This window comes from Rhagoletis pomonella, unplaced genomic scaffold, assembly GCF_013731165.1.
Source record: "Rhagoletis pomonella isolate Grant_MI unplaced genomic scaffold, Rhpom_1.0 Rhpom_scaffold_00001, whole genome shotgun sequence".
In the NCBI taxonomy this organism is placed as follows: Eukaryota; Metazoa; Arthropoda; class Insecta; order Diptera; family Tephritidae; genus Rhagoletis; species Rhagoletis pomonella.
Window position 1 is genome coordinate 11,970,853 of NW_023458555.1, and position 12,391 is coordinate 11,983,243.

Sequence of the window (12,391 nt, forward strand, 5' to 3'; positions counted from 1 at the left end):
GCAAATGTGGGATATCCATTACAAGCCATGCAAGAAAAAATTGAATTGTTGCTGTAGTTAGTGTAGTGCTTTAAGCTTTATTTTGTTTTTTAACTGAAAATTTATATAAACATTTATTTCCAAGTTTACGATTTTTATTTTTTTTTTGGGAAGTATTTTGTGAGTTCTCACTATTATCACCATATTTGTTTATACTGTTTGTTTATATTCTTTTTTGTGTAAGCGACATGATATGATGTAATTAGTATAAAACAAAAAAGAAGAATTTGAAGAGATAAATAGTAAGTAAAGTAGCTATAGTTAATTAAAAAGCAATTACTTGCTAAGAAAAGGTTGACTTCCAAGCGCCCAGGCTAATTGTGCTAAGAGTGTTAAAAAGTTATTGTATCTAACTCGTGCTGCCAAACTGCTATTAAGTAGTGCAATTCGAGTACTTTGAATACCCATAATAATAATGAATGAAGTGCTGGATTCTTAATAGAAAGTGAAAAGTTTATAGAAACCTTCATTGGAAATCTTAGATATAGCAATTGAAAAAAAAAAAAATCTTAAAATTTTATATTTTGTCGCTTGCTATTTTGCCAATTTATTTTTTCTTATACCGAGTTTTTGTGATATTGTAAATTCTTGCATATTTTTTTAATGGGCTTCTAATGTAATTTTCTCAAAAGAAACTATTTTTATTACAATTATTGTATATAACTCGTATTATCTAATAATTACTAATTTATATTAAATAATATCTTAAGTATTAAGTGTAAATATTAGCATATCAGCTTTAATATGAATTTACTATTGCAGCCGCAAACTTCAAGTCTAACCACAGAACGATATAATAATCGCGTTTTACATGCATGCGCACAGTATGCTGGCGAACTAATTAAAAACTGCGCGTACTTGTTTTGATATAAATTTTGTTAAAAAAACGAAACATATTTCTTCTAATATTACTTTGTAAACATTTGTGAGTGAGGTACAACAGACAGTTGCCCGGTTATAAATTTCAGTCATTATATCGGGGGAAAAACATAAGCAACAGTTTTTTTTTTAATTTTATATTTGATGCAGAAATACTCCTCGACCATCCAGATGCATTTTTGCATTTTGAAAAAATTTCGTCTTCCAGGCACAAAAATCTAGAAATGTCGATAATATTTGAAAATATTTAAGATACCTGCTACAGAGTATGGCTTTTTTTTATATAGTTCGTCTTCACTATATATAGCATACACACCGCTTCACTTGGATAGGCACAATTTTTCTTCGAGATCCCAGCTTATACATACTCCATTTTCCTTAAAAAATCGGAGAAGCTTCTTTTCTTTTTTTTGAAGAAAAACCTTAAATTGTTAGCTTAATTATTACTTAATTAATTTTATAAAATAATTATTTTTATAAAATAATACTACGAACCTTAGCACACAGAAGACGCACAAAGGAATTATTCACTTTAATTTCGCCATTAGTACTTAGATCGGACTCTTCAGATTCAGATCAGAACTCTAAGGACACCTTGCCAATTTTTGTAGGTCCGGTAATATGACCACTACAAAAATTGCAAGATTTTGCTTTTGTGGTAATTCGCTGGCATGTTCAAGAAAAATATTTAAAAATATTCTAGTAAATAGTTTCAAGAGCTAAAAGGCCATTCACCTTTCTATTTTGTAAGGAGTGGCACAAATTGAAGGTCTTCTGCTTTCGCTACAAAAACAAGGGCTTTTTTTATTTTATTGCAACTTCAAAAAAAATTTGTAATACCCAGTAGATAGTTTCTGGATTTAAAAGGTCTTCCTCCTTTCTTTCTGGTATGGAGTAGCTTAAATTGAAGGGCTTCTACTTCCGCTGGCCATAGAAGAGCTTCCAGAACACTTGTAGGATATTGAAGGCCTCTTGGGGGAGTACTTCCAAAGTTGTTTCTTTTTTTCATAAATATCATACTTCTTTAAGGTGTCTATTTAAATCCCAAAAATTATTCCTAAAAATTATAAAGCAAAACAAAAATTATTTTACCCAATTTGTTTTGGCGATAGGGGTGATAAATTTCGTTAGAGCCGAGAACACCAGAACTTTCCTTGTTGTCCTTTTGAGATACATTTTTGTAAATCCTACAAAATTCCATTTGCTATTATTTACGTTGTACGTTTACTTGTACCCCATTTTTGAAATTTGCTGAGCTCAAATGCTTAAAATGATTCATAATTTGCCTTGTTGTGGCACACATTTCTCTTTAATTTTAGTCTGGTATCGCGAAAATAAGCAGTGGACCTTACAATAGATCTGCTGTAATTTCTATGTAGCCTTTTTGGCTAAATTTGGTGCTTTTATCATCCGATGATAGGTCAAATTTAGGACTGATTATAAGTTTTTTCGGGATAGCTTGCCCATAAAATCTTTGATCCAGTAATTCTGTGAATAGCGAATTTTTGCAGTTGAGTTGCTAACGACAAATACGGCGCACAAATACGCCACATTAACTCTAATCTATTACAATGAATAATAATATTGTAAAACAATAAATAAGCCACAATTATTCTTTATCTCAACATTTTTCTTAAAAAAAAATATAGGTCGTCGAAACGATGCTTACAAGTCCAGAGAGTTAGGTCATACATTGTGAACAATTCTCTGTACGAAGACTTTTGTGGTTCAGTGTATGTACATATAAGCTCGGTGCTAGAAAAAAAAATGTGCCTATTAAAGTGAAGCGGGATGTATGTGCAGCTATTGGAAATATCAGTTCATTGTGTGTTATTACAAATTTTTTTTTTTTTTTTTGTATTTCCTTATTAAATGAGCTCCATTCTTCTTCTTATTCTTCTAAGGTGAACACCTCACCTCACCTCAAAAGCGGTATTGAGCTCGCTGAAGAAAGCGCCATAAAAAATATACAAAGATGTGCTAAGCATATTTTTTTTTTTAAATAATTTCATAAGAGTTACGACATTTTGCAACTGTAATATATCATTATGGCTAAACTCTAGTGAAATGTGTATACAATTATTTATTAACAGAAGCCCTATTGTGTTATGCATCAATTATACGAGTACTATAAAATAGTTTGTAATTTAACATAATCTCAATTAATTTACTGTCGAAGCAGTTAAAGAATTCTCCAGTGATAGTCATTGGACATTCAAAAACTCCAATAATTCGAAAATGTCAGCAGTTAGAGTAAAATGATTATAAAACTAAATTGGTATTAGTATTAGATAGCTTTGAAGTACGCCAGTCTATCTCAGATAAAATACTACATACATATAAAAATACATATTTATAATGTGAGAAAAATTAGGAGGTAATTCACAATGTGTCTTAAGGAGTCATATAAGTTATAATGTCATACATTTTATGACGTTCAAAACTAGTTTAAATGTTATAAATAATATAAAAGATAATTTAAAACTTTATGGCGCGTATTCATGGTCAAAATAAAGTCGACTATACAATTAATTGCAGCTTTTTGACATAATTTCCAATGGGATGGGATATCTGCGAAAAAGTTGCAAATTTAATTTTAGAGTCGACTTTATTTTGTCTATGGATATGCGCCTATAAAATGTATGACATTTTAATAATACAACTCGTAATGACATGTGAATTAGCTACAGACATACTACATACATATGTACGTACATATACAGTGCCTCAGACAAATATTTTGCATTAATTTTTTTTACGTTATTCAAAATGTTTTTAATGATAAACATTCTACAACTAAAACCATGAAAATTAAAATTTCAAACTTTGCAGAAAAATAACGAAAATTCAGCAAATTTTCATAAAAATTTCAGAATTTTTTTCCAAAAAATTCGACCATACAGTTTTATAGCCCACTAAATTTCGGTAAAAAATCCTTATATGGAAGAAAATGCTCAACACTCCCAGTAAAAAAAATATATATCAAAGATAAGCGAAATTTTTTAAAAATCAGAAATTTGGGCTATAAAACTGCTACTCGAATTTTTTGTTTAAAAATCTGGTTAAAAATTTTGATGCAAATTTGCGAAATTTTTCTTAATTTACTGTAAAGTCTAAAATTCTGATTTACATAGTTTTTGTTGTAAAATGTGCTATATTTTTATAAAAAATTAACCATGAAAACATTTTTAAAATCGTAAAAAAAAACAATGCAAAATATTTCTGCGAGTCACTGTATAGATCATACTCGTATATTGCAATATACCATAATTATAAATCCATAATACTTATTTGCACTGAGCAGCAGCCTTTAGCACTAGATACCTATAGAATCCTAAGGGATGGTTTTTTACGATTTAAAAATAACTGTCCCACATTTAGGCTAGTCTCAGTCGCATGCATTCATTCAACTTAGTCTCAAAAAAACCACTTACAATTAGCTTTAGTTTGCATTCCCAAACAAAAAAAAAATTTAAATAATACTAGTAGCAACGCTGTGCCATAGTGTATTGTATGTAGAAAACCAAAAAATAAAATTTAAATTAAACTTACCACAGTGTGTGTATGTACATACATAGGTGAATGCAAAACACACACACACACACACATATACACAAAAGTCTCAGTCATAAGTAATCTGCAAATTCGAATCACCTCAAATAACTCAGCAATTTGTAAAGAAAAGTTCCTCCAGGCAAATTGCAAGCAACAAATCAATTATCAATTATTGTATATAATTTCTAAAGTATGTAGTTTAGTTAAAAAATTCATACATATGTATTATATTTGCATGCTCATTAACATACAACATTCAAATGTTATACATATAGTACATACATATATTGTATTACTCAAAACTGCATAAGAATATACATAAATGTTAGTTAAAAAATTAAATATTTAATTCAGCATGTTAATACCAGCATACATACATACATATATCTCAGTTTATGTGTATTTACACACATGCTTACATGCATATAAAAAATTATGGTACATGCATGAATGCATAAATACATACATATAAGTTCTTCCATTTGTAATAAAAATAAATGTAGAAAATATGAAAGAATCCATTTTAATTATGCCGAATTTCCATTGGGAATTGAATTGGAATTTTTTTTTTTTTTTTTGACAAATTTGGTATACAACCAGTAATTTTTAAGCAAACTAACAGACCGACTGCAATTCTTATATAAAAATTTAGGAGTACCGTTAATTTCATGATCGAAATCGCTTGACGTGGTCCAAAGTTATACGGTAACATATCGCTAGCTTAGAATGAAAAGTTGCTAAGCCCCAATCTAAAAATTGTACAGGAGAGGAAAAAACTTTTTACAGTCATTTTCTTCAAGTATTTCGCAAAACTTTGAATACAACATTTTGCCTGTTTAAAGCAAAGCAAAACTCCATACGAATCAGAGGGACTCGATCTTTATTAAAGATTTCGACCTATTTTGGCCGCATCGCATTTTCGGAGCTTTTTTGGACTTAGCAAATTTTCCTTTCATTGGCCGACAGGAAGAATGCCCGATATTCGGAACGTACTTAAATTATGGAGGGAACACTTTTCAGCGATACTGAATTGTAGCAGCTCGGAAAATTGTGGAGAAGAAGAACCCGAGCCCCCAGTTGATCATGACGGAGTCGATGTTCCTCCGCCTGACCATGAGGAGGAACGAATAGCAATAACGCGGCTGAAAAACTACAAAGCTGCTGGAGATGACAGACAGCCTGTCAGCTGAGCTATTCAAGTACGGTGTCGAGGAGTTGATAAGGTACATGCATCAACTCTTATGCAAAATATGGTCAAATGAACGCATGCCCGACGACTCGAATTTAAGTGTGCTCTGCCCATTCCACAAGAAAGGCGACCCCGCCATTCGCACCAACTACCGCGAAATCAGCCTTCTAAGCATAGGTTACAAGGTCTTATCGGGCGTATTGTGTGAAAGACTGGAGCCCATCGTCAATGAGCTGATTGGGCCTTATCAGTGTGGCTTTAGGCCTGGAAAATCCACCATAAACCAGGTACTCACAATACGAAAAATCTTGGAAAAGATCTGCGAGAAAAGAATCGACACTCACCACCTATTTGTCGACTTCAAAGCCGCTTTCGACAGCACTAAATGGAGTTGCATATACGCCGCTATGTCTGAATTTGGCATTCCCGTCAAACTGATACGGCTGTGTAAAATGACGTTGAGCAATACGACCAGCTCCGTCAGAATTGGGAAAGACCTCTCCGAGTCGTTCGCCACCAAACGGGGCTTCAGGCAGGGCGACTCTCTTTCATGTGACTTCTTTAATCTGATGTTGGAGAAGATAAGAAGAGTTGCAGAACTGAACCGCTCAGGAACAATTTACTACAAGAGCGTGCAATTGCCGGCTTACTCCGATGACATCGAATCATCGGTAACAAAAACCACGAAGTCTGGATAAGGAAGGAATGCTGTGAAAGTATTCAACTCGGAACCCGCTGGTGGTAGCAGAGGAAGAGGAAGGCCCCCACTGAGATGGAAAGACCAGGTGGAGAAAGACTTGGTTTCACTTGGCATTTCCAATTGGCGCCAGTTGGCACAGAAAAGAAACGACTGGCGTGCTTTGTTGAACTCGGCTCACAGTGAAGAGTAAAGCGCAGATATGTTCGCCCCCATTGAAACCGACACGTTTTTAATGGACGATTTGTTCTAAGCTTTGTACTTCTCTTTGCTCGATGCTCCAACCAAAATTTTTAGAAGACACTGCCAAATTTTCATACAATTTCCGTGTTGCATGTTAGGTGTGAATATTTGGAAACAAAAAGTTGGAACAGTTTAGTGGCCGCTGCTGTTAGAAGTGCGCGCTGCCATTCCTCAGGGCTTGGGTTCGAGCCCAGTTTCCGAACAACATCAAAAAAAACCTCCGAATGTATTCTGCCATGAAAAACAGCTTCTAATAAAAATACAATCGACGTTCGGCGTAAAACAATAGGTCCCTCCGTTTGTGTCACAACAACAAGGCGCACGCCACAAATCGGAGCAGAAGTTCGGCTAAACAATAGTATACGTGTCAGCGCCAATCTATTATTATTATTATTATTATTATTATTATTATTATTATTAGTTCAGCAATTGCAAATTTTTATCAGTATTGAGTATTGCGTGGCTCAAAACAGACCACGAAATTTCCGCTTAAAAAAGCTCGAGATTTCCTCCCAGCATCTCTGGGAGCGGCCAGGTCTGAAGCTCTGTCCGCTGTATCGTACTAGTTCCCGGCGATCACACAGGCGCGGGATAGTTTAAAGCCGGCCTCCCAATTGCTTTGTAAGTTTGCCAACAACTTTTAAGCGAGAGATTTACGAGCTTTGAAGCGCGTCTGTATTTTAGTGACGATTGAAATTCGCATAATTTATAATCGGTATTGTAGTTTCATCGACCGGTGTGTCAAACTTCAGCTTTACCTCCTTTGTCCTGTTAGTAAAACGGATTACGCTTTATTTCGTAAAGGGAAATTGTTAGGATCATTTTCGTAAAGAAGGTGAGGGATGTCTATTCACTTGAAACAAAAGCATCGCGTTCGTTGTGAATTTCTACCAACGTTTTATCAATTAGGACGTTGGAACAGTCGCAAATTTTCATTAGCCCTGCGAGACCCCCTGCTATCTGGTTTGGAGGTTTGATCTCGAAACGACCCCGATGAGTGTCGACCACGCACTTCCGTCCCGGGCGGAAGGAAGATTTTCCAATTTCTTTAAGTAGCTTTGACCTACTGACCGGTTCGAAAGCTTTCGACAGGTCAGGTACTAGAAAGACAATTTCCTATGCTATGCGGTGGTGGTAGTAACTATACACTTTACGGAAGCCATGCTGATGTACTGATGGTAGTGCCACAAACTTAGAGCCCTATTATTTCCGCAGCTGTCTGGTGACACGACGATTGGCCTTATCTGCCGAAGGGTGCAATGTGAATTTCTGGCTAATATAGCAAACAATTCTCAAGGCTCGGCCTAAAATAGTATCCGAATGTGATTGACTCCTGGCCATTATAGTTCGCCGAGTTGGGCAAATGTCTTATAGCAGATCAAAACTTGCTTGCCCCCTACAAATGCTCATGTCTTTTGTCCCCTTATGTTGATAAAAGTAGGTAGTTGTCGAATCTCCGAATTGAGACCTCTGCGGCGATCCACGGCATCAGCGGTAGGAAGTTAGTAAAACGCTGACCAATTCGAACGTTTGTAGGAATTAGTCGGGAAGCAAAGGCGCTCTCGATGAATTCCGTGAAGTCGAACCAATTAGTTTTATTAAAATTCATAAAGGTGGGGTGATGTGATGCTAGGACAAGCATACTTACGTTAAATACTCCGCGGTAGATTTCTTCGTCGATAAGACGATTTTGAAATGTGGTGTGTATAATAAATGCTAAGCTTAAATCATTGAAACGTCCGCAACTTAGAAGAGCTTAGCCATTTTTTAACGTAGTTTCTCGCATCGCATCTATTTTTAAGGTCAGTTATCTATAAGATCTTACCTTGGCGTCCATTCTAGTTGAATTGGGTTATTGTCATTTTCCCCTTGGGATATTAAGCCTCTCGGGACGTAAGTCTCCTGGTGCATTCCGAATAGTCGATTGTACGCACCAGAATGATTAGGGGTTTCGCCGACCAAGGACTGTTGTGCCAGCGATCTAACCCTGTTTAGATCTGAGCGCTTGGAAAATGGTTCACTTGAAACTAACTTTTCATAGTGGAGGGGCTCCAGCTTTCTATTTAGTAAAGGGCTGTAGAGGTGGATAGGAAACAATATTTTCAGATATTCAAGATTCCCAAAAATCCCCAACCCACTTAGTTGGCACGTATATTATACCTTTAAAAATTTATAGACTTTAGGGACCAGGGGATACTTTGAATCCGACAGCAATACGAACGATGCCGATGCGTTCCCACGACAGTCGGGTCTACGCGTTCCCACGACAGTCGGGTCTACGTAACCGGAACGGCCCAGATAGATATATATCTGGCCAAGGACTGCCACCACTCCAGCAACACTCCCCAAAATCTCTTTGGGGAATTTGTGTGCTGTTACAACAACAACATGCCGAATAAAGATAAGAAGGCTTCGGGGTTTACGAGATAATTATTTTATACAAAACCTATGGCCTTGCTTGCGAAGGCTACGAATAAAATTAGAAAGATTATGATGCCCTGGGCAAGTCACTATGTACTACCATCATCGGGCAACGAAACTAGGGGACACCAACGAACACAATTGAAAAATGAAATGCAAAGGACCCTGTCCGCACTTGGTTTGAAGAATAAGCGAAACTTCGCCAGAGAGAGGGAGAGAGACACAAATTGTTTTGATCTCGGCCCAAACCGATAAAAGGTTTTAGAGGTAACAACAAGAAAAATGCCCTTAATTTCGTATGTGTCAATAGAAAACCATTTTTTTCCCGTGCAAATATGTACTTTTTATTTCCATTTAATTAATATACTATGATCAACAATCAATTGGATGATTGTGAAAGAATATAAACGATTTGTTTGGCAATGTCTTAAAGCAATAACATATCGTTGCCTTAATATAGAAAGGCCCTAACTCATATAGTGGTAGAAATGCAAAAAAACACGTAACTAACTAACCTTTTTTATTATTGCATAAAACGATATGGGCACTTATAATTCGATGATATGTATCATAATCAATCAAAAAGTGAATTTTGAATTTCTATATAGTTACGGCTTTTTGTATTTCAGCGACGATGTGAGATAGGGCCTTTCTATATTAAGGTATGTATGTGTACATGTTTAAAGTAAATTTAGCAACATTAATCCCGCTATAAATTGAGCAATAGCAAAATATAGTATTATTTGGGGAATGTATAATGCAATAATGACCTAAAATTGAATACTTATACCTACGTATGAGATAATATGGAGTGTTTGAATAACTTTAACCTTGAACTAGCATAAATGTTTAACTTATAATGAAATTCGGCAATATTCGAATGATAAGCGATTGGAAAGATATATATATAGAAATAACAAATATGTGCATATGTATATTAAAGTGAGTAAATAGGGAAAATCGGCGAAAAGCAAAAAAACAAATGCATTGCTAATATCAACAAGTTGTACGAACATCGAGTTCGGTTTAACAAAATTCTTTGATATTGGCGAGAGCTTTGGAAAACTTCACAAATATATTAATGAATCTCCACTTATCGCCTTCACTTCTCCTTTAGCGTGCGCAAATCCGGATAGAGCGCGCCGGCTGGCACGAAATTCGTTTCTGCGTGGCGTATTTTAGTTTTATAATCATCGATGACTGCTTTGCCTGTATTCTTGGCCATTTTCTTCGCCAAACCTTTCGGTGTAATGTAGTTAACATTTTGACTGACATTGAATGCGTTGCCGAGCGTGTCAAAGGTGCCAGCTGCAACTCCGCCCGCTGAAGAACCATATCTGACAAAAAATAACATAAATTTCCATAGAGATTAAGAAACCAAATTCAGTTTAAATTATTTAGCTCTTTACGACACTTACTTATGCTCAATTATCTTCACCGAATTTTCGCTCAAATTTGTTCCCAATATTTTTGCCGATGTCTCGAGCCCATCATAAACCGTGCTGAAGCCCTCCACCGCACCGGCAGCAATGGTCATGGCACCCTCCATTTTACTATGCGCCTCGTTGGGGTCATAACCGAAACCCTTCTGTAGCAATGTCGAACCAGCACTCTGCACATGCGGCGCCAAGTAGCGGCCGATAGCCATCGAGGCGGAGCCCACTTTGCCGGCTATCCAACCGGTGACGCCCACTGCCGCATGCGTCACATCACGCGCCACCGTCACAGAGGTTTGCACGGTCGACGAGACTGGCGGCGCATCCGGTGGCGCTGGCTTCATTTTGGAAATGATGTACGGCGTGGTTTTCACCATTAACTCACCCGTCTTCTCGGCGCCACGCACCAGATTACGCGCTATGAAATCGGCTGCCGTGACGATGTGGCGCGAAACCTGTTCGCTGGCATCGCGTGGTGGTCGCGGGACCACAATTGGTTGTTGCAAAAGTTCAACGCGGCCAGAGAGCACCGCCTCAAGTAGATCCAAGAAGAATTGCTGTAAATCGCTGAGTTCTTCTGGTTCTTCTGGCTGTGCAGCCGCCTGCTCAGCGCCGTCAACGGCTGAGTCACGTTCGATAAGCATCAGCCCGAAAGCATGCCCCGCCTCATCGATTTCTAGATCGGGCAAAATGAAGGCCCCATAAGATGTGCGATAACAAATAGTGATCGCCGGTAGAAGGGCGTAAAGCCAAATCATTTGCGGTGACTCCTTTGAGGGCACTTGAATATGTTCGGTGTTGTTGTGTGCGGATGGTCCCGTTGGAATTGTACATTGTACAAAGGAGATGCCATTCAAGTGTTTCCATTGTTCATCGCTGGGTGTAGTACACATAACTAGAGACATGGAAGTTTCACCCTGTCGAGGAAATCATAAATATGAATGAGCGTAAATTAAAAATAAGTCGGTGAAAAAGCAACCAAGAGCTTGAAAAAGAAAATTGCAACACGAAAAACTTCATAATCCATTTTGCAAATTAATAAAAGAAATGGTAATATTTGTAATCTAAATTATTTACATTGTGATTTAACGTTTGTGCTTTGATGTTTCGAGATTTTCTTTGCGATTTTCATAATTCAAATGCTTGTGTTCATGTTGAACTTCGCACTCATCTCTTGTACATAATTCTCAAAAAAAAATTAAAAATGCAAACAAAAAATTAATACCAACCATAGTGACAACTACACCATCAGGCTGAATCTTGTATAACTTTGCCTGCGATTGAAAGAGTGTATCGAAAAGTATGCCCACACCAGTGGTATCGGCGATAACGTGTCGCAAATCCGACAATATCTTACGGAAATGAGCTGTTGCACTTATTGTGGTGCCATTAGTTGCGCTTGTACCTTCGTGCGTGACGGGATTTTCCAATAAAAGCGATTTCTTCTTCGGCGAAGGTCCAGCATCTGCATCAACTTCGCGAGCTGCACCACCGCCAGCTGCCCCATCTTCTTCCTTTGCCTCTATGGCAGCACTATCGACAGGTGCATTTTGTGCGCGTAACACCTTCAAACGATAGCTCACTTCTACTTTGGCGCTCTTTAATTTTTGCACAATGGCACAAGCATCTTTCCACTCAGCCGCCACGGCATCGATATTGTCTGGCAGTCCCACCGAGATGGCAAACGTTTCGTCGATTTGTTGTAAGCAATGTTCATAACCGTCAATGGCTTCAGCTAGCCGTTCATGTTCTTCATGGCCAATGGCCTCATCAATGCAGGCGAGTATACGTTTGTTGGAGGATTTCATGCGCTCGTAGGCGCCGAGAAATTCCGCTTCCGTTGACATGATAACCAGCTAAAAGTGAAAAATAAATACATATGTATAGTTTAGTTATAAAAAATAAAGTGGTAATAAAAATACATAGTCAATT

General features: G+C 37.0%; 1 protein-coding gene across 2 annotated transcripts in view; it reads right to left on the bottom strand.

Annotated features, from left to right (window-relative positions):
• Positions 1-9,340: 9,340 nt before the first annotated feature.
• The window catches only part of LOC118739084 (protein spartin), a 12,271-nt gene continuing 9,220 nt past the window's right edge, over positions 9,341-12,391 (bottom strand). For both annotated transcript variants that reach the window (XM_036470210.1, XM_036470219.1), the window contains exons 2-4: positions 11,689-12,315; positions 10,442-11,376; positions 9,341-10,360 (exon numbers count right to left, since the gene is read on the bottom strand). In XM_036470210.1, coding sequence (XP_036326103.1) covers positions 10,126-10,360; positions 10,442-11,376; positions 11,689-12,315 — 1,797 coding nt within the window. In that variant the 3' untranslated portion in view covers positions 9,341-10,125. The remainder of the gene's footprint in view (positions 10,361-10,441; positions 11,377-11,688; positions 12,316-12,391) is intronic.